This window comes from Patagioenas fasciata, chromosome 3 (genome assembly GCF_037038585.1).
Source record: "Patagioenas fasciata isolate bPatFas1 chromosome 3, bPatFas1.hap1, whole genome shotgun sequence".
Taxonomy (NCBI): Eukaryota; Metazoa; Chordata; class Aves; order Columbiformes; family Columbidae; genus Patagioenas; species Patagioenas fasciata.
Genome location: NC_092522.1, coordinates 17,958,737 through 17,981,581, shown reverse-complemented (window position 1 = coordinate 17,981,581; position 22,845 = coordinate 17,958,737). Strand labels below are relative to the sequence as shown.

General features: G+C 41.0%; 1 protein-coding gene across 2 annotated transcripts in view; it reads right to left on the bottom strand.

Moving 5' to 3' along the window:
* The window catches only part of FSHR (follicle stimulating hormone receptor), an 86,222-nt gene that overhangs the window by 22,790 nt on the left and 40,587 nt on the right, over positions 1 to 22,845 (bottom strand). Inside the window, exons 3-4 of one of the 2 annotated variants that reach the window (XM_065834611.2) lie at positions 7,193 to 7,267; positions 6,727 to 6,801 (exon numbers count right to left, since the gene is read on the bottom strand). The exons of the other annotated variant lie outside the window; for it this stretch is intronic. Of the exons in view, the coding sequence (XP_065690683.1) occupies positions 6,727 to 6,801; positions 7,193 to 7,267 (150 nt within the window). The remainder of the gene's footprint in view (positions 1 to 6,726; positions 6,802 to 7,192; positions 7,268 to 22,845) is intronic. 2 annotated transcript variants of the gene reach the window in all.

Sequence of the window (22,845 nt, the reverse complement as noted above, 5' to 3'; positions counted from 1 at the left end):
TGTCAACTGAGCAGTATGAGATGAAGAGCAAAGCATCTTTGACAAATTATTACATTTTGAAGTGAATCTACAGGTGGCACAAAGCACTGATTGCACAGAGATACAACACTGTGATTAGGAGCAGGAGAGGATGTTCTTTTAATTAATTGCAGAAAAAGAACTAAAAAGATATTTAGTTAGACTGCAGCCTAGATCCTCCCTCTCTTTTTATTCAACCAGCAAATCTCCAGAGGACTTTAAGTGGATAATCTTGTTAGGATGTAGATAATCCAATTTACTGAATATCTTTCCTGCAGGACAGTTATGTCAATATATTTACCATATAACGTATACATCCTTAGTAGTCCCAGTTTAAACAAGTGTCCTCTTTAATCTGTGTTATAACTGAGTCCCCCCTTGCCATGCATAAACAGCTCAGTAAGAACCTGTTTTTCAGACGGCTGATGGCTGCTTTCCAAAGCATTGTCTTTCTGAAGAGGCTTACTGCAGTCAGCACTTAAGAAACCATAGCACCCTGATCAGCAGAGAAAAAAAAAATCTTTCAGGAACTAATTCCTAGAAGATTCTGGCTGCTTATCTCCAGATATAGCAACAAGCCTGCTCTTTTTAATGCCAAATTGGTTGGAACTACTCTGACAAAACTGGGAACACAGTTGACCTCATCAACTTATTGTGGGATTTGCTAAATTGCAAACCCAAAGTGGGCAGAGATAATACAACATAACTCAGGAAGCATTATTTTTGTATCCCTTAATCATGCTAGTTACTTTATACTGCATGTGAGCCTGACTTCACCCATAGATTCCTCTGACTCACGTGTACCAGCCTTGCAGGCTAAACTGAGACTACAATCCACAGTGCTAACTTCGGGGGGCAAAGTCTTTAACTGTGAGGCTGCCATGCGAAAGGAAGGAAAAGAACATTGCTTCTTTTTATTGAAGAGGTAACTGCATGCAAAGGGTCAGATAGGTACTTTGTGGACTTCAGTGCATTTGCCGCAAATACAGGTTTGGGTTTAGAAAGCATACCAGGAACACGTGTGTCAGGTCCTCCACAAAATAAGACCAGGTAGGTGCAAGCATCTGCAAGACTCTGGAGTTCGGCTCTGTGCTCCACAATGCAAACTATTTTGCAGGTAAAATACATGCTTTTGTGACCTAAATTTCCCCTCTCCTCCAACAATCCAACTGTATGTCCTCAAAATTGATCTGAAAAGAGTGCTAAATTTAAATCTTTCTATTTTAAGCTGAGATTGCTTAATGCAAGATGTCGACACATCCGCTGTAAAAAAGAACCAAAGGACACAGATTACACATGAAAACTCCTTCTGGAAAGAAAATAGGTTTGAAAAGCCATTATGACATTATTAAACAGACAATGCCACAGCTCTTCTTAATGAGAACCAGATAAATAATCTTGTACCCATGAAAAGGTCAATAAGTTACCATTTCGAAGCAGTCGGTGTCTTTGGCATATATCCAGGAAGACCAATTAACAATTCTCTTCACTGCTTCTAAAAGACTGGTACGAAATTTAAGGTTGTGTTCTTCTAGAAGATTTAGAGTATTTCAGCATTGCATTTTTTAGCATTTTTCTCTCAGTGTTTTTGCCATGCTAGTAACGATAATGCAGGAGACAAAAGGAGTAAGGGTAAGTGTGGAATCTGTACTCAAGCTGGCAGAGATAAAAGCCTATTAATGTTCGACAGCTAGTGGCTGTAATGAGCCTTTGAAGTTGATGAGAGGACTGACAAGGCTAGCCAGAGCCTCTTGCCTGACTATAAATGAGACCTAGTGGCTATGCAACTATTTTTGAAGCAGCACAGAGAAATCCTTGCAAGCAACATGTTGCAAAGTTCATTAAACTGATGGGCTGTGGTGTCTGGCCTCAATCTCAGGCATTAACATCGATTCAGTTTTCCCTCTTTTTTTTTTTTTTCCTTTTTTTTTTTAAACTGCCGGTAAATATATATTTTGCTGTGAGACTTTCTGAACTCCAACAGTTCTGTCACAGCCATGACACTGCAAATGGTGCATCTGATGTGCTGGCAGACTTCTACTACATCTTGAAACTTCAGGAGAACTAAATGAGCCCAGCAATGGGCAGGTTCTTGAGTCCCCTTGCTTTGGCATGCTGATTGCAGCTGGGCGACATGATACCTCTTTACACCGAGATACTGGTGCGCCTGTGCCAGCTGTTCTGCCTGGTAGTTCAGACTAGGAAGAGCTACAGAGGTCTATGGCAGGGTCTGCAGCAGAAGATTGGGCTAAGGACCTGAGTACAGGCCTCCATCTCCAGCTCTGCTGTCTTCATGTGGACTATTTGGGAAGCTGGCATGGACCCCAGCTGGGGAGAAGGTACACTACATGGGCAACAGAAATATATCCCAGTGGGGCCAGAATCAGGTTTGCTTTTCCACTCACACGCGACCCTGTGTATGGTTGGACAGAATCTCCTAATCTGTTGTGTTACAAGCTATTTATGAAATCACTTGCTATTCCTTTCTAACTTCCAGCAGGTAATGGGAGAATTAGGCTGTGATGTTAGTTAATTTCCCTTCACAGCTTTAAAATTTTTATCATTTCTCAAATAGCTGTTAATAGCGTTTCTATTCACAGAAACACTTAACCTCTTTTCTAAATTATTTTAAACTCTAGTCCCACATGTTTACAATATTTTACTTCTATATTGTGTAAAAAACAAGCAAAAAAGACCCCCAAAATGCAACAACAACCAAAAACCAAACACAAACCCCATCAATCTGTTAACTTCCTTCGGTATCTTGCCTTATATTTTCACTTACTGACCCTTCCTCATATGTCACACGAAGGTGAATACCAGGACTGGGTTATTTTTACCAGCTCCCATTTTGCAGCCTTCCATCAAAGTTTCTGCTTTCTCATTAAATTAATTCGTATTCTTTCAAACAGCATAACTCTCTGCCTTTTAAAGGGGGGATTTCTAAAAGAGGAAGCACCAGTGAGTGAAACAAGGGGATGAAGAAAGTGGCAATCTTTTCTACAAAAATGTGCCAAGAGGGAGCATGAAGCTACAACTGAGTGACCTGAGCACAATGTCATTTGGCATCACACCCAGCTCACTGCTACTTGGAAGTATCCTACAGGGAGCCCCGGCTCCTGATCCCTGTGGTGTGAATTGATGTAGCTCAACTGAAGCCAAAGGTGTCGCACTGATTTATACCCCAAGCATAGCTACCTCGAACCCTGTCATTAGCATGAAAGACACATTCATCTGTTCAGATGCTCAGAGTCATGAAGCTTGCACCTGTTGTACTACTTACAGTCAAGCAAGTTTTTTGTTTGTTTGTTGGTTGGTTTTGTTTTGTTTTTCAAAAAACAACAGCACAGAAAATATGCAGCATAAATCCATTAGTAGAGTAAAGACCAAAGATGGACATTATCAGTTTAAATTAGAGAAAAGCTTTATCACGAGAATGGATCTGACGGAAGTGGCCACAAATAAAATTTGAGAACATTTCCTAGCCACCAAATTATTGAGTTTCTGGAAAAACCTCCCCTGGAAAAAAGAGAGAAAGCAGGAAACAGCGGAGAGCATAAAAAATTTCAATAAAGCACTTAATTATTGGGATTCATGGAGAGGAGCCAGTAAGAAATGGGATACAGTAGTCTGGGGAGTCTCCTCCTGTCCTGTGTGCCCACAAGATAGAATACCTTAAAAAGTACTCAAAATATCACAGTATGTTTGGGATTGGAGGAACCTCAAAAGATCATCCAGTCCAATGCCCCTGCTGGAGCAGGAACACCCAGATGAGGTTACACAGGAAGGTGTCCAGGTGGGTTTTGAATGTCTCCAGGGAAGGAGACTCCACAACCTCCCTGGGCAGCCTGTTCCAGTGTTCTGTCACCCTCACTGAGAAGAAGTTTTTTCTCAAATTTAAGTGGAACCTCTTGTGTTCCAGCTTGATCCCATTACTCCTTGTCCTATCATTGTTTGCCACCGAGAAGAGCCTGGCTCCATTCTCGTGGCACTCACCCTTTATATATTTATAAACATTAATAAGGTCACCCCTCAGTCTCCTCTTCTCCAAACTAAAGAGACCCAGCTCCCTCAGCCTTTCTTCATAAGGGAGGTGCTCCACTCCCTTAATCATCTTGGTTGCTCTACGCTGGACCCTCTCCAGCAGTTCCCCGTCCTTCTTAAACTGAGGGGCCCAGAACTGGACACAATATTCCAGATGGGGTCTCACCAGGGTGGAATAGAGGGGAAGGAGAACCTCTCTCGATCTACTAACCACCCCCCTTGTAATACACCCGAGGATGCCATTGGCTTTCCTGGCCACAAAAGCATAGTGCTGGCTCATGGTCATCCTGTTGTCCACCAGGACCCCAGGTGGGCTCTCTAACAGGTCGTTACCCAACTTATACTGGAACCTGGGGTTGTTCCTGCCCAGATGCAAGACTCTACACTTGCCCTTGTTATATTTCATTAACTTTTTCCCTGCCCAACTCTCCAGCCTGTCCAGGTCCCACTGGACGGCAGCACAACCCTCTGGCGTGTCAGCCACTCCTCCCAGCTTAGTGTCATCAGCAAACTTGCTGATAGTACACTCAATTCCCTCGTCTAAATTGTTAATGAATATATTGAATAATATTGGTCCCAGTACTGACCCCTGAGGCACTCCACTAGATACTGGCCTCCAACTGGACTCCGCATCATTGACTACCACTCTCTGGCTTCTCTCCTTAAGCCAGTTTGCAACCCACCTCACTACTCTATTGTCTAGACCACACCTCCTCTGATTTCAATCAGTGAGTAGAAAGAGCTAAAGAGGAGAGGGGAATGGTTAGTTTGACAAGTAATCCTCCATATATTTATTCTGTTGCTTCTATATGTAGAGCTGCTGCAGCTGAATTTTTATACAGGTAGCATGTCTGAATATGTGAGCCAACATGTATGGGAGCATGTAAAGGCAAATGTTCAAAAGAGGGAGCATCCACTAAAGTAATGAGAAAAAACTCCACTATTTCAGATATTTAAAGTGGGGATTTACCCTTTCCTTGCAACCTATAGTTTGTGTGTCCCACATTTAAAAAAAATCACTGAAATTAGTTTGCTTATCATGTGTTCACAATTCTTCTTGCTGTTCTTCAATTTTGTATGAGATAAACGTGCCCTCATTCTTTCTAACCATCTGTACACCTGACAACTGTACTACCCATAACAGCTTATTCTGGGGATTTTACATGGAACAAACAAATGCTGTGTTTTTGTTCATAGGTAGCCAGAATTACTCAAAGACAGCAGTCGCCACTGAATGACTCAGGCTTGAAACCAAAGGAAAAAGGCATATGGTATCTTCTAATGACAATGCAAATTTAAAACTTTACTTCCCTTCTGCCAAGAGAAAAGTCTATGTTTCAGTTATGGACATAAAAAATTAATCAAGGTGCCTGGTGAATTTGATAAAGTAGACACTGGTAAAAATACTGGAAAGAACGATAATCCTACTGCAACTCTGGCCACTTATTCCAGTTCACTGAGGGTTTAAATTACAATGGTTTGTGTAGTGCTAAATACAACTTATCTTTTAAAGTCCAAACCTTAAATCTCAAATCTTAACGTTCAAATTAAAACCGACACTTCTTGGCATTTTTTGAGCTCAGAACCTGCCAGATGCTAGTAATTTTCAGAGATCTTAAATGCTCATTAGCTTACTGGGAGCTATGCTTATTAGATCACTGACCTGATTTCACCCCATCTTTAAGAAATATCTAACCAGACAATTAAGCACTTACTCTTATGTACTCAAATGTAGAAATTATGATCATGATTCTTGGATGAGTAAGGCTTCTTGTCTAAGTAAGGAAAACAAGGTTAGGTATATGTGCTCAGGTGAATGGACACACAAAAGTTAAGCTAATATGCTGCTGGGTGTAGATGTCATTGTTCAGCAAAGAACACTGTAGGAGCTTATTTAAGTTATGGCCATTAAGAACGATTACTGTTCAACAGAGTTCATTGGACTTCATTGGTGTATTATGCAGAGGAGAGATTATTAGTCATGTTAAGATCAGGCAGGCACTAAAAGCTGTGAAAATATTTTTGGGTAACAGTTTATTTCAAGGATGGATTCAATTATCACTGAATTGTGATGACAACACCATGGGAGCAGATGTGGCAACCACAGTTGTGCAAGTGGCATTTTTGATGAGGCTGGCTAATGAAATAGAATCATACTATACACCCAAATGCTGGTATTCTAAGGTTTTAATCATCTCACAACAAGTGTTAATGAAAATCATTGCTATAGCACTGTTGTTGCTAAAGAAAAGAGTATTTGAGGGCTTAATATCATGTGTATGAAGTAGAACAGAAAGCAGAGCCACAACAAAGAGAGATTTTGTTCCAAAGCTTTCAGGAGGAATTGCAACCTAAAGTTGTTTTTAAAGTCAGAAAAAAAAGGCCTCCAGCTCCATTTCTCAACACTCGGTTTCAACCTTTTGCTTAGAAAGGCTTGAGGATCTTATGTGTGTGCGAATACTCCATGTAGGGTATTATCTTCAGCTTTCCTGAGGTCTGTGTGCTGTTCTGGGGATGAAAATACAGATTCACAATGTACAACTAGCAGGGGAAGAGAGGGCATTATCCTGTTTTATGACCAAAAGTGGTCAGTACAGGTTGAACAGAAATATGCCTGCATCATTTAAAATTACTGTAGTACTTGCAAAGAACAAAAGATCTCACAAATATCTGAGGCTCGGAAGGTGTTGGAAGGCATCTTGATCAATGTACACAAGGTTGTTGGCCTTCTCAATTCTTCTGTAAAGAAAAAAGGAAACATCAGCAAAGTATATCAATATATTGATCTTAAAGTATCTGTGGTTGCCCCATGATACAGTGGTACTATATGCTGATATTTTCTTTTTGACAGCAGAAGATCTGCATTATTTCAAATAGCGGTCTACCACTGACCAGCAGACACCACCACCTTTTGATATCAGCAATGGTTTGAAGATAAGTTTAAGGCTGAGCAGGGAAAGAAAGGGACAGTTAGGTAAGAAGAAGAAAAAGACAAAGGGAGATTTCAAATGTTTCCTTATCACCATGAATTCTTCAGAGCATACCTGAACCAAACAGTAAAACCTCTGATACTTGCCTATAATGAATCTTTGTAATTGTCTCCTTCAAATTTAGATTGCTCATTACTTACATTTCATGTAGTTTGGGAAGGCTGGAAAACACATTTGCTTCTATGACCTCCAAGGCATCATTCTGTGAGATCTCTCTGAAAAATAGTTTAAAAGTGATAGAATCATAGAATGGTTTGGGTTGGAAGGAACCTTAAAGATCATCTAGTTCCAACCCTCCCCGCCATTGACCTGGCCTTCAACACTTCCAGGGATGGAGCATGGACAGCGCCTCCGGGAAACCTTTTCCAGTGCCTCATCACCAAGTCAAGATATTTCAAGACACGGTGAAGCACAGAATGGACAAGTGAAAAATTCACAAGGATCTTCTTCCTAGATTACTGATGAGTTTTAAAAACAAGGTGGATGTCAGAGAAGAGAACAGAGGTGCAGTCCTGCACGTCCTGCTCTCACCATTCCCTGTGTATTAGAAGGCAGCACCCATCCATCATTGGCTATTGGATCTCTGACTTCACTAATTACTGACAGTTAAATGAAAGCTTTTAATTCAGTGAAGAAAAAAGGAAGTGAAAGTGACTGAAATAGAGAAGAGAGCTAAAAAATTCCCGAGAAACATGACACAACTTCGGCAGTAGGACATTATGTTGTCTTGACCTGACATAAATTACAGAAATTAAAATTAAGTCACCAGCAGACACATCCTTATTAGCAGGAGTTGGAGACCACAGGTATGAAGAAGTCTACCATACCTTGGAGAAAACCTTATTTAATCTCTTTTGTATACAACTAATGTCCACTTCCAGCCATAAAACTGCAGAATAAAAATGACCATTTTTCTGTTATCAACAGAATGCATCTCCTGCTGGTCCAGAATACATATTTTTTTCCTCCCTTAATCTGCGAGATGGCAAAGAGATGGCTCAGGCTCTTGTGTAATGCGGAACTCAGGAGTTCTCTTGGTGAATCAGAGGGTAATTACTGCAGTGCAACCTGTCCTGATTATATCCCTTATGCTGGCAGTGTCCAGGAAAGTTGAGGTAAAGACAGCTGTGCCAGAAGACTTAGAAATTGTGCAAAAATACTATTCCCAGGCTAAGGTCAGCTGCAGGAAATAAAATTTATAATATAGATATAACTCAGTGATAATGTAATGGTCTAGTAGATTTTACTGGCAAAGTAATTCTGCACATCTTTGAAATGAAACCTTGGATAAATAGTCAGATTACAAACTGGCCAGCACGTGTTGCTGGTATCTTGTTCTTTTGAAATTATATTGATTTCAAATAGATTCTAACAGGCCTGAGGTAAAATAATAGCAGTATAAAATGTCTTCTACTTCCTTCTCACAACTGAATTATACCTGACAAATTAGCTGTCCATTTAAGATACACAAGAGCCTTGCAAAAGAAGTTAAGTTACTCGTCTGACCTTTTCTGCTTTAAAAAATGCCTCAGTGGTTTGATTTTTTTTTTTTTTTTATTTTAAGAAGAAGCTCTCCCTCCTGTTTCCTCAAAGTTTTTTACAGAAGAAACTCAGCTCTCCTTTGGTCTGGGAGCTCTACACTCACTGAAAAAAAAAGAAAATAAAAGTACCTGAGGTTTGACAATAAGTAGGTAGGGTGCAATGAGATCTGGGTGTGTTTAGCAGTGCTGAAGCACCAGCTCACAAGTGGACATGTTCCTCTTCATTATTTAGGTTTCCCCAGCAACAAAATACTTTGACTGAGACTGGGATTCCTTCGTGCCATGCAAGGTACATGACTGTTGCAAGGGATCTTTCAAAGACTTTTTATGATCTTCCTGTTAAAAATAATGCATTATCAGATACACGGTAGAAGCAACCACCCCCTACATTGTATTTACATGACAGTACAATTAATTTGCTTCACCAAAGTCTAGAAATGGGAGGCATCTCAGACTTTTAAAATTCAGATTAGTTTTGCTTGTGCTCTTTTTGGATGATCAGCAGTATATTTGCCATTCCCCACAATTTAAAAAGCACCTGTCTAGGAAAAAAAAAAAATCACAGGAAAAGCAAAACTTTTAATACCAACAAATCCATTTAGCTAGAAGAGATTTCATACCACTGAGCAGCTCAGAGGAAAATGTTGCAGATTTGTTGGCCTTATATAGGTTAAAAAAAATTGATTAAGAAACCATAATACAGTAATGACCTCACCTGACAAACAGGGTAATCATTTTTTATGATCCAATCTGCTATCTGACTTCGACTCAACTTAGATGATACATCTCTTTTAATGGAATGCTTAAAAATGAGTGTTTCTGCATCAGGAAAGCGTTTTGGCTTCCTAAGATTGGGACGGGTTATGGGCTTTGTTTTGGTTTGGAAAATGGAAGACACTGATCCGATTAAAGTAAGGCACAAGCTGGTTGTGGCACTTTGGAAGGCTTGAAGAACGCATGGTTAAGAAAGGAATGAAAGAGAAGTAGGAAGATAGGAATCTCTAAATGGTTTTTAAAAGAATTAACTGACACTTGTAGGAGGGGAGTGTTTCTGCCATTTGGGGAAATGCTTGGCTTTCATTCTAATATTCCTATTCACAGGTACAAAAGCTACAGTATTCTTTTTTCTGTCTATTTCAAATGATTTTTGCAGTCTTCCAGCTCAGGCAAACAACTACTGCAGCCATTGTGGTTATGGGCCACTCAAGACAAGTGAAGGGAACAAAAGGGAAACTCATCAATGGCAGAAGGCAGGAACCCTGCTGGTGTTGGGCTTTTTGTTCTGTGTTCAGGGGACAGCGGGGGATGAGGGAAAAGGACAAGACCCTCTCTCCCCAGCAACGAATTGTGCATCCTCTGCCACACTCTCCAGGAAATCCTGTTAGTGATGACCTTACTTATCACTGTTCTTCACAAATGAATCCCAGTTTACAGCACTAAAGTGTTGTTTTCTGACAGAAGGCCATCGCTATTCTTGTCCTTTGGGGTGTACACATACCTGCTACAGGCTGTCATTCAGGTAAGAAGGATAAATTAAAAAAAAAAAAAAAAGGTTCAGTTCAGATCAGTCACAAACTGTGAACAGTGGGCGAGCACTAGTCGACATTTTGGTTGCATAGTTTGCACGAACAATTTATTCATACCTGGCAAAAAATGCACACCCTGCTCATGGGAAACCAAAAGAACATGAGCTTGGATACAGCTGTCTCTGATGTTAAAAGTACCAACCACATCAAACAACCAACTCGTCAGACTCAGATCCTCTGTAGAGGACAACAAATAATACATGCAGCAGCAGGTACAAACAGAAAAAAGGGGATTGCTGGCTAGTATTTGTGCAAGTGATTTGTCTTGCAGTATAAATACACACAGACAGATGATTGCTCATAATGCATATCTTATTATATGTCATCACGAGACAAGATGGGACTGTTATTACATTGTTTGTTTGCAATGAATGATATTATTAGCTTTACTGCTAGCTTTCACAGCAAACACAGATCACAATTTAGGCATCATTTCTGATGCATGTAAGCCTTTGAATAGATGATATGCAAAACAATCAGGGACAATTTCTTAAAAAAAACCAAACCTCCAAAACCCCAAACCACCCAGTGATTGCAAAGTGCTTGGGTGTCCGCTAAACTTAGTTTCCACTCCCTGCACAGCTCTATTGAAGTGAACAGTGATCCTCAAAAGTGTTAATTGTTTACTCAAATGCAAACTAAAAGAGGAAAATCTACTCAGTAAAAATGTTTTATAAATGCATAAAGGATGATTGTTTTTATTTTTCTTCAAAGATAATGTGAGACTTCAAGGTGTGACATCACACCACTAAGGAAATTCCCCTAATTTGCCACTAACTTAACAAACTAATCATTATTACTTAATCCCAAGCATCTCACTACAGTGCAGCATTTCCACGTGCAAGAACCAGAGCCAGTAACAGTAGTGAGAGACAGAAAACAAAGAGGAGAAGGAAGGTGCTGCCTAGTGGCAGTACAGTCTCAGCTCAGTTCAAGCTGCCTGCAAAGCTGCCCTTAGGCAGGGCTGGGGCTACATCTTCATGACATCTGTGACAGAGTCCAGCGTGAAATGTAGGAAGTATTCCTCTTCAAACCAGCTGCACTCAAAGCTTGACCCATAAAAATCAAGATACATTGAAATGGCCTTTTAAACAATTCTATTAGCAAGGAATTTATAGTTCATGGCAGTTTCTTTGAAGTCCTCTAAAGAAAAAGTCTCTTAGACTAATCAAAGTCTCACAGCAAAAGCAAGACTGTATTAAACTCACAAACTAATGGTCTTGCAACTAAGTGGTCTCACATTTCAAAATAATGAAAGAATAAAAGACTGGACATTTATATGCCTTTTATGATAAGAATTCCTTTCAGGATCAAAGGAGAGCACACAGACAGGGACAGGGTCACAGAATCACAGAATCACAGAATGTTAGGGATTGCTACAAAATGTACCTTTTTAAAACAAATATGTGTCTATGTATGTGCGAATATCTACAGATATAGAAGTTTAATATAGAAGAGTAAGTGGAAACTTGTGTCAAAGAAGAGCAAAGTATACTCATGACAGAAGACGACCTTAGAGGCAGATCACTAATTGTAATACTAGCAACAGGAGTGGCACAGAGTAAGTGGTGCCCAACTGGTGAGCTTGGCTCTATGGAAACTACAGTAAATATGGGATTTATGGTTTTCTGGATTTTACCTGCCTATGGCAGACTAGCAGAGGGGGCTGCCTGGCTTGTTGAGGTTTCTCAGGCACTTTTTTGGTGCATGCACCTTGCCCACAGACATAGCACCTGGTGTAAAGGGGGAATTTCATTGCCCTCCTCTGTAGTACTGGGTGTGAACCCTCCCTGCAAACTCCTGCTTCTTTCCTTAGATTCCCCTCCAGAGTAAGTACGTACATAAGCTATGCACTTGATACATCATAATTGGGCTTTTTGGCCTTTGGGACAATTTTTTTGTGGCATAAGTATCCTGTGGATTCCTGTGAACTATTTTCACTCTATAGGTACCTACAATTAGCAGTGATACTGGAGGTGTCAGGTACTGATTCCCAGAGCAGTTGGCCCCATTGGGCTCTCTGCAGTGCAACAAATCATTTGCATTGCTTTGCATTGATCTAAGGGAAAAAATAAGAGGGAAAAAAAAAAAAAAAGATCAAAAATTTTTATCTTCCTGCCTCTTTCTTTAACTATAAATGCTCTTTAGAAAAATTTGCCAGGTCAGTTTTACTTGATAGTTTGACTGATGCCACAATTTATGTCAAGCTTAAGAAGGAATTAACAGTGGTGTGGTGTCACACAGGTAATCCTGCCCAGCATTCATTGGGTGAGCATCCCTGGGAACAGCCTGTGATGTGTCTGAACTGAAAAATTAAACACCTGGCTACCTCAGTCTCCACGTTATAGATGGAGGAGCTCTTATTTCTTGCAATCTGATCAGAAACAAGCCAGTTTGAAATCACGTTTTGAAAACTTCCCTCTAAAGTGACAGCGAAATGCTACTACATTGATTTAAGCAGGTTACAAAAGAAAAGCTATTTTTCTTAAAAGTATTAGAGACTTCTGACCTTTTTAAAGATAGATATTTGACACTTTCTCCTGCCACTTCCCTTGTGAACATGAAAAACATGTCTCCCTGCCATGATTTATTGAACACTAGGGAGTTACAGGCTAATATATCTTAGCAGTTATTGACATTTCAAAGATGAATTCAAGCACTGCCTCTTCTCATCATCTCTTTACTTTGCTGAAGATATATACACACGTTGTACTGACCTGACTAAATAAGTGGGATAGTCATTTAACCAACTGAGTATTAACGGTGATTTCACACTTAGAGAAAAATAATGTATATGTAAGTCTTTGAAGGAGATTATCAGGAGGCACCAATACTGTTTTTTCCTGTGTTCTCCAAAGGGCATGACACCATATTCTCAAATAAATCAGTGCAGGCATGGAAAAATAAAATGCAATTTTTCACATAGCAGACAGAAGAAAAGGAGACTTTACTTCTATTGGTGCTTTAGCACTATGCCAGAAATCCAGATGAAAATCTGTTGAGAGTTTGGTTGCATCAAATTACTTGTCCATCTAACAGTTTTAAACTGGTCTCTCTAATCATAAAAAGTGTGCTATTCGTTTGCAGAATTGCAATATTATAAAAACTGGATCCAATAGCAGAAGCTACATCATTATAAGAATTGATTTTATAATAAGTACAGTTTGGGGGGATAGGTATCTTCTCATACTCTGGCACTAAGGGATGTATCATACTAGTTTTAGTTTATTGCCAGCAAACTTGAAAATGTGGGAAGCTTTGTAGAGCCAAACAAGCAAGGACTGAATGTTTAGAGGAAATGGCAGCTTTCTGCAGAAGTGCTGGCTCCACGCAGGCAACCTAGAGAGATGGGTTTTTAATTCAGTGCCTTCCAGTCACTGGGGCAGATGTACCCTCTGCCCTCTGCATTCAGGCATCGTGACATTTTACCTTTGACTATGAAAGCTTCTAGGGAAGGCAGAAAAATGTCTCTAAAATAAAGACACACAGCCTAGCAATGTCATTTCTTTCTCAGACATGGTGGGTTCCAGAAAATCTTGAGATCATGCTGGCAGACAAAGATGGTTGTTCAGCCAAGGGAGGGACCTCCTGGTTCAAAGATGCTGACATAAGCTTCATGCCCACCTTGTAACTCCTTCCATAGAAATGGGCTAGAAGCATTTATTTCCACTTATCTTTTATTAGTATTCTCTTGGCTTTGATAGCCATCTAATGATGAATAGTTTTATTCATATGAACTAGGGAGATGAGATTACATTTGGGATAATCACTCAGACTGAAGGAGTAAATGGGAACCCTCAGTTCAGAGCAGACTGACTCCTGCCTGACCTGGATACTCTTCCTGGGGCAAAATGTGATTCAAACAAATTTCTGGGGAAAATTAATAGGCGAACTGTCTTGGAGTGGGAGAATGTATGGCTTCCAGGGCCCAAAGTCTAGTGACAGACTTTGCAGAAAGACCATCCTGAAGCAGATACAATGAATGCTAGGGATTGGAAGGGACCTCGAAAGATCATCTAGTCCAGATGCTTCCAGACACTTCAACAGACAGTTATGGAATGCTTTAAGAACTATTTAGCTAAGAAGGAAAATTGTGAAAAAAACCCCTCTCACTCCTCAGTTCTTGCATTAAAAATGTTCCCAAGTTTATGAGAGGACTCTGAGAATTCACCAGAGCAAATAATGCCATATGTTACATGCACTTCAGTGAAAACAAATCTCTGTGATTTGACCCATCATGAGAAAAAAATTAACATGGCCTAATGTTAAACACAATTACGAATAAAGACACCATCTTCCAGCTAATGTCCTCCTGAAGGGGTTTAAGCTTCTCTTATTGAATGTTACCTTCTTTGTGTGAAATATCTTTTTCCAGCACAAAGATTTCCTTCTGTCTTCTTTTCTGTTTGCATTCATTCTTCCCTTCCATAACAACTACTTACTGTTCTTGTGGTTTGTGTATAATTGAGGCCTTGACCCTACAAATTCTCATACTTGAGCTTTGGCTCTTTTCTCAGCCAAGACCCTACTGCATAAATATTTGGGTGATTGAGGTCCTCAGATATAACCTATCTGGGAAAGGGATCTTCTTTTATGCTTTGAAGTTCAAACCAAACCTCTGCCTTGTAGCAGACTGCTAGAGAAAACACGAGCACTAGCAGGAAGATACTGAGCCAAGAGCCTTATAAAACAAGCGTGCAACGAGAGATATTTATATGGTTGCAACGCTATGCTATTATAAGCAGAAAAACTTACCACATAACCCAAATCTGCAGGTTCTGTATTGGAGGATGCATAGATGACGTATTATAGAAACATGGGAATTACATACAATCCCTAATCCTTTTGCCAAGGGGCTAATGGCAGCAATGAGGAGTTTGATTCTACATATCTAGAATCTTATTTGACAAATAACTGAACAGATCTCCACTATGAAACCCTGGAAAATCACATGCTTCTACCTGAGTTTCCCTGAGAAAAATAACCCTCTCGACCTACAAAATCTGCAAGACTGCACACAGATAAGAAAGTCTTAATGGGGTGAATGGAACATGTCCGAATACTTGGACCAAAATCTAATCCATTAATATGTTTCTATGTTTGTGTGTGCATGCACACAGTATTGTAATAAAAGCAATGAAAATAATAGGCCCATGGCCACATGATGGTGCTTAGTCACTAACATCAACAAACAGCAGCCTTTCTGCACGTCAACTCCATTTACAAGGAAATTGCTCAAGTACTCCAAGAAGGGCTTCTGCCAGAACTGTGCTGTGTGACTCAGGCTTGTAGAAACACTACACAAACCCAGGCTTCCCACTATCATCTGCTGTCACAGTGCTTTTATATGAAAGACCTCAGGCTGGAGCCAGCCCTTTGAAGGGGAGACTTCAGTACTGATTCCCCCAGAGGAGTCTCCGTAGGAATGAGGCAAAGCCCTTGAGAACCCGAAGGCAATTCCTGGCCACATGGGAACAACCTGTTTCTCCCATATAAGAGCACTTTGATCTCCCTGGGAGCCTGTTTCCTCCATGCTATCCTGGGTCATATCCAAGTGGGGACATAGGAAGAAGCTGGAGCTAGACATGGTGCAAAAATCATTATCTGAAGTAGTTCTTCCTTCTTCATCAAGGGAAAAGAGGAATGAATCTTCATCCCCAGCCACACCACTTGAAGAAGGAGGCTGAACAAGAAACGTGGTTTGAATAAAAAACCATGATGTTTTATTTAGAAGTTGCTCTGTCTATTCCTTTGCTGTACTGCATTGCATATACTTACGATATTCTTCTGTCTGGCTTCCTCTATTGATGTAAATAAACTGGAACTGACAGTGTTTTTACAGCACACAAGGCTAGCAAAACCTTTTTTGTTTCCAGTAAAACACTTGGAAAAATATTACTGATAAGGGGGGTAAAAAATCCTGAAGAGATCCCAAACCACAAAAATTATAATTTGGAAAAGTCATGTTGCTGAAATACTCCTAAAAATTTTTTAAAAATAAAATTAAATCCATCATTTCTCATTACTACCATTACGTGAGTTCAGACTGAAAGAGATTTCAGACTTTGCAACAGAAAGCATGGAAATCCATTGGTTTTATTTCATATATTAGATCTTCAATTTCATTAACATTCTACATTTTAGAGGAGAGTGTATTATCTTGTAATTTTAAATAAGTATTGTCACTAGAAAGCACACAGCTCAATACACAAAAGGACACAGAAGCACACAAACTTGAAGGCAGTCCCACAAGAGCAATTTAGTTTTCAGATTTACAGTTTTGTGTATATGTTAAACACTGAATTCAAAATTAAAAGACAACTGCTATACTTTCTCTTCCATCAGATTGAAAACAAAACATGTGGTTTTGGATTATTTTAATGGGAAAACGAAGACACAAAAATAACGCATAGTGTGGAACAAGATCAGAGCTCCCTCTGAAAGATGTTCTATCTTGAACTTTCTGAAACCCCTAAGGTTTTGGTCTGGAGGACTGGACAGGAGTGTGTTTTTCTTACATACAGAAAGGTACACCATAGAGAAAGCAACCAGCAGTGCTAGCACACAGCTCATTCTTCTACACAAAGGTAACAAGGTTTCAGTATATTCTTACTATTACCTCTGCAGGCTCTGCAGGACAGCTCTGGTTAAGAAATTCCCCAGGTGAATCTCTTGTGCCTCGTGGGAGCCTTTGGTGAGGACAGATTAAGCAGCAGCTAGGTAGAAGTGCTTTTAATTTGTGTTTCTCCTGGGGGATGAATTACTAGTAGCATTAAGTGAGTGCTGCAAAATAGCAGGCTCAGGACTTGTCTCTACAGGAGTAACACAAAGCCCCAAACCAGATGCTTTGGTGTTATTGCTGGAGTAACTTTATTTTGATTTAGTTAATCCTAATCCATTTAAACACTTTTTTTTTTTTTTCCTTTTAAATGGTACTTCATAATTTCTAATCAATTTAATCTTTTTTTTCAGTTAAACTAACACATCTTTGTAAGCATACAAGTCCCAAGCAGCCATAGGGAGGATACTCCATTTATTTATGAGACCTGTTAAAAGAGATTCATGCAACACAGTGGCTGCATTTCTGCTCTCTTTTTTCTTTGTATGCTGCTAAATGCAATTTAAGGACGTTCTTCCAGTGAAGACTGAGAGGAGCAGAGAAACTCCCGTTCACATGGGTATGACCTGAATTCAACACACTCCTATCTCTCATCCAGTCCTGTGACTCTCCGAGATACATTTTGCCTCATCATTCAACCGTGCAGAAAGGCAGCAACAGGATGCATACTCTTCTATCCTCTTCCTCCTCCTTAAAGACGTGCAGATAGAGAATAATTAGGAGAGCTGAGATTTTTGCGTGACACGACTAGTTAGTAAGGTGCCAAAGGAGGAGGCAGGAGAGTCCTATTAAACAGCCGTTCATTTTCCTTAGGGTCACATTTAGTTAAAAATAAGGTGAAAAAATTCTATTAGAAGTGACTGGCAAGATCATCCATTTATCCACGGATGAGGCTGGGGGCAGCCTCAGTTGCAGCAACCATGAGACGGTGGAGTTCAGAATCCTGGTGGAGGAAGCAGGACAGTAAGTAGGATTGCAACCATGGGCTTCAGCAGGGCGAACTTTGGCCTCTTCGGTGTCCTACTTGGAAGAATCCCATGGGATAGGGCTCTAGAAGGTAGGAGGGTCCAAGAGAGCTGGCTAATATTCAAACATCACTTCCTCCAAGCTCAAGACCGATGCATCCCTATGAGCAAGAAATCAAGTAAAGGGAGAAGCAGGCCAGCATGGATGAATAAAGAGCTCCTGTTGAAACTCAGGTGGAAGAATGATTTTTATGTAGTGTGGAAAAAGGGAAGACCATCTGGGAGGAATATAAGGAGACTCTTAAAATATGCAGGGATGTGGTGAGGAAGGCTAAGTGCCACTTGGAATTAAATCTGTCCAGGGATGTCAAGGACAACAAGAATGGCTTCTTCAAATACATCAGCAGGAAAAGGAAGGTTAGGGAAAATGTAGGTCCACTACTCAATGAGGTGGGTGCCCTGCTGACGGATGATACAGAGAAGGCAGAGTTACTGAATGCCTTCTTCGCTTCCATCTTTACCACTAAGAGTGGTCCTCAGGTATCTCAGACCCTGGAGGTAAGAGAGAAAGTCTGGCAAAAGGAAGACTTTCCCTTGGTTGAGGAGGATCAGATTAGAGATCATTTAGGCAAACTGGATATCCACAACTCCATGGGCCTTGATGGGATGCACCCATGGGTGCTGAGAGAGCTGGCAGATGTTATTGCTAAGCTACTCTCCATCATCTTTGAAAGGTTGTGGAGAACAGGAGAGGTGCCTGAGGACTAGAAGAAAGACAACATCACTCCAGTCTTCAAAAAGGGCAAGAAGGACAACCCAGGAAACTACAGACCAGTCAGCTTCACCTCCAACCCTGGAAAGGTCATGGAACAGCTCATTTTGGATGTCAACTCCAAGCATGTGGAGGAAAAGAAGGTTATCAGGAGTAGACAGCATGGGTTCACCAAGGGGAAATCATGTTTGACCAACCTGATAGCCTTCTACGATGGTATGATTGGCTGGGTAGATGAGGCGAGACCAATGAGTGTTGTCTACCTTGACTTCAGTAAGGCTTTTGACATCATCTCTTGCAACATCTTCATAAGTAAGCTTAGAAAATGTGGGTTGGATGAGTGCACAATGAGATGGATCATGATCTGTCTGGATGGTAGAGCTCAGAGGATTGTGCAGAGTCTAGTTGGAGGCCTGTAGTTAGTGGGGTTCACCAGGGGTCAGTACTGGCTCCAGTCTTGTTCAGCCTGTTCATCAATGACCCAGATGAAGAGACTAAGTGCACCCTCAGCAAGTTTGCTGACAGTACCAGAGTGGGAGGAAGGGCTGACACACCAGAGGGCTGAGCTGCCATTCAGTGAGACCTCGACAGGCTGGAGGACTGGGCAGAGAAGAACCTGATGAAATTCAGCAAGGGCAAACTTAGGAATAACCTCGGGCACCAGTACAGTTTAGGGGTAGTCCTGCTGGAAAACAGCACTGCAGAGAGGGACTTGGGAGTTCTGGTTTACAACAGGTTGACCATGAGTCAACAATGTGCCGTTGTGACCAAGAGGGTCAATGGTATCCTGGGGTGCATCAGGAAAAATGTGACCAGCAGGTCAAGGGACTCTACTCTGCTCTGGTGAGGCCACATGTGGAGTACTGTGTCTAGTTCTGGGCTTCCCAGTTTAACGAGGACAAGGAATTACTGGAGAGAGTCCAGTGGAGAGCTATGAGGATGATTAGGGGTCTGGCGTATCTTTCTTATGAGGAAAGACTGAGAGAGCTGAGTCTGAGAAGAGAGGGCTGAGAGGGGATCTTGTTTATGCTTACAAATGTCTCAAGGGCAGGTGGCAAGAGGATGGGACCAAACTCTTTTTAGTGGTGCTCAACGATAAGATGAGAGGCAACAGGTACAGACTGAAGCATAAGAGGTTCCATCTGAATATGAAGAGAAAATTATTTATTTTGAGGGTTCCAGAACACTGGAACAGGCTGCCCAGAGATGTGGAGTCTCCTTCTCTGGAGACATTCAAAACCCTCCTGGATGTGTTCCTGTGTGATCTAGGTGAACCTGCTTTAGCAGTGGGGTTGTACTAGATGATCACAAGAGGTTCTTCCAACCCAAACCATCCTGTGATTCTGTAATTCTGTGAGGCACAACAAAGCCAAAGCCATCCAGCCTTCCTATAGTGCCCCACAATTGAGCATGGTCACCTACTTAGACATCGACTCCATTGCAGAGCCATTTTAAAGTCTGGCGAAAAGAGGCTGCTGCCAAAAGCCAGCTGTAGTAGCTCTAGCTTGCAATGAATCACCATCTCCTGAGGACACAGGCTGAGATCACAGTCTCATGATATGCAAGCCATCAACCTACCCGTGTGAAAATAAACCTTTCAACACACACGTGTGGACGGAGTATGAACAAGTGACCTAGAAATTTGGGGGGTTTCAACCCTCCTCCTCAGTCATTCTTCTGCCACATGAAGCTTGTTGTGACATATTTTGTGTGGGCTGTGTGGTGGGGGATGTGGAGAACAACCCAAAGTCTACTTTGTCATTTAGTCCTAAAATTATGCATAATTCACCCAACAGAGAAATAAAAGAACAAAATGACTATGAAAGAGGAAAATGTGGTAGCAAGGGTAAAACTCCTTTGCTACATATTGTATCTTCATTTGAATTCCAGAATAAATCTGAATGAATTATATTTTTTAATTTGTTTAACTATGCTAATAGTCACCGTGCACTAGTGGTTTTAGCAGTGTTTTCTCTTTATATGTATGACTCAAGAATTACCATAGCAACTTGCTTCCTAATTAGCCTACAGTTACTAACAATCAATACGATCAGACAAGGTCAGTGCTGGAGTAAACTCTATAGCTTGTTTGAAAAGGCTCCTGAGAGTCAATAATGGCAAGAAGAAGAGGAGCAGGCTCCTGGACAATCTTCCCCAGAGGATGGTAACTGTTCTGCAATTACTCACTCTTCTATGAACAAAAGAGGCCATGGCAAATGAGAGCTTTGCCACTCACCCAAATTGCAGAAAGCTTTCAACCTACTAACAAATTCACAAAATGTGGAGAACAGAAGCATCCTTAGATCTGCATATAAAAAGAGACCTTACTCCCACATTTCTGGGACTGATGTTGACTGCACACCATCACAATCAAGAATAAATATATTATAGTTTTTATCAATGTAGCTACATCTACAATCAATATTGCTGTGTGGGAAGGATCCCTGAAACCTCGAATAAGGTGAGACTGGCCAGTTCATGGAAGATGCTCCCTGGTATTTAAGCCTGTGCAGCGCTTAGCTGAGATCCCATTAGGAAGTCCTCCCTCCAGAGTCCTGAGCAATTGCCCATTGGTGGCACTAATTTGCCCTCATTTTTACAGCCTGTTCCATTAACCTGTTATTTCTTACCCTGAAAGCACAGTGCATGACAGCACAGTAGGTTGAAGACATAATGTGCTGTTCAGAGATACTCTGGGTCCTGGCAATACAAAACAGGTTCTGGTACTCATCAGTACCGACAGATGAAAGCTCATGAAAAGCCACGTGCTAGCACATTTAAGTCTGCTACCAAGTAACTCAGGCAAAACCAAGCTTATTTTAAAATAAACAGTGTGTGTTGTCAATTATGCCCAAGCATGTGGGTGTCACAGATGAACTGTGTTCTATTTCCTTGCCTCTGTAAAAATGTGCTGCCGCTTGTCTCTCTCCTCTGTTCCCTGCCGGGGCTTACGTCTCCACTAGAGCTGTGCCTTCAGCCTCAGCTCATCCCAGCTTGCAGCACCGGGTGCCTAAGCAGCAGGCTGGGCTTGGGGAATGGAGGAATCATGACACAGTACACAGGGAAAATGTAATGATGAGACAGTCTGGATAGTACCGTACGATGGCACTTCAAGCCTAGAGGTTTCAGGCAATATGTCTAGATCTTCCTCTGTACGGAATGCCCCAAAGAAGAAAAAAATTAATTTCAAGCTCAAAAAAGACATTTTCTATCAGAATATAAACTAGGACAAATAAAGCAGAAAAAATGCAAAGGAAATTGGTTAGATGGAAGGGAATGAAGAAGACTTTATACCCACTCTTCCCTGACACTGAGTGCCTTTGGAGAAGGTTTGGAGTTCCTCAATGACTTATTTTGAGTTTCAGTAAGCTCTGACCAGATCTCCTGCAAAACCCCATTCACCACCTCCAGGGCTGCTGCCTGCTCCCCAACACAGTCTCAGAGTGGCATATATTCTTCTCTGGCCTGCAAACCTCCTGCCACTTGTAGTATCTCAAAGTTGCTCCCCTCTGAACATGCCCATTAGCCCACAAAGGCAGTACCCAGTCCCACTTCCTCCAGGGAGCTCTAATGCTGCCAGTTTTCCTAAAGAGCATTAGCTAATTGCCAACAGAAGTAATAAGTAAGCAAATCCTTTTCACCATTTTGTGCTTGGCCCTTCTCACAGCACAGATGGGAAAAGCCAAAATCTTAAAAATCCAGCACATAAGTATTGAAAACATGGAACATAAAGATGGGAAACATTTAATCATAAAATCTTATTCAAAAGATAAGATTGATGAAAGGATTAGGCATGTCTAGTGAGAACCTTCACTTTGTAATTACAGTAGAAAGGATGAACATTTCCAGATAAAGATTTAAATCTTTATGTTCTTGAGCAGACAAGCAAGACAAAAAATGATGCTTCCAAATAACAAAGACTAGTTTAATTCAGTCCACAAGTGAAATTCTGCATTATTCCTTGTTTTAGTGAAGAAACTTAACAGCACAAAGGCAACACGGAGAGACCATTCTAAGAGTTTGTGTTGAACAGGCTCTTATTTATTAGGTGCATTCCTCCTCCTCAGAGGAGAACACCCTATGAGATGGACAAAATAAATTCTCCATATTGATTAGCTGTTCCATAACTGTTCCAGAAATGTTCACTTGAATGTCCTCCTTCAGCAACTGGAATCAGCAGCTCTCATGGATGAGGTCCTGGACCAGGAGAGCCACCAACCTGTCCCTCTTCTCAGCTTCTAATCCTTTGCTGACTGCATTAGCAAATGCACAGACACCAACAGTTTTTCAGCAGTCTGCATTTCTCTCAC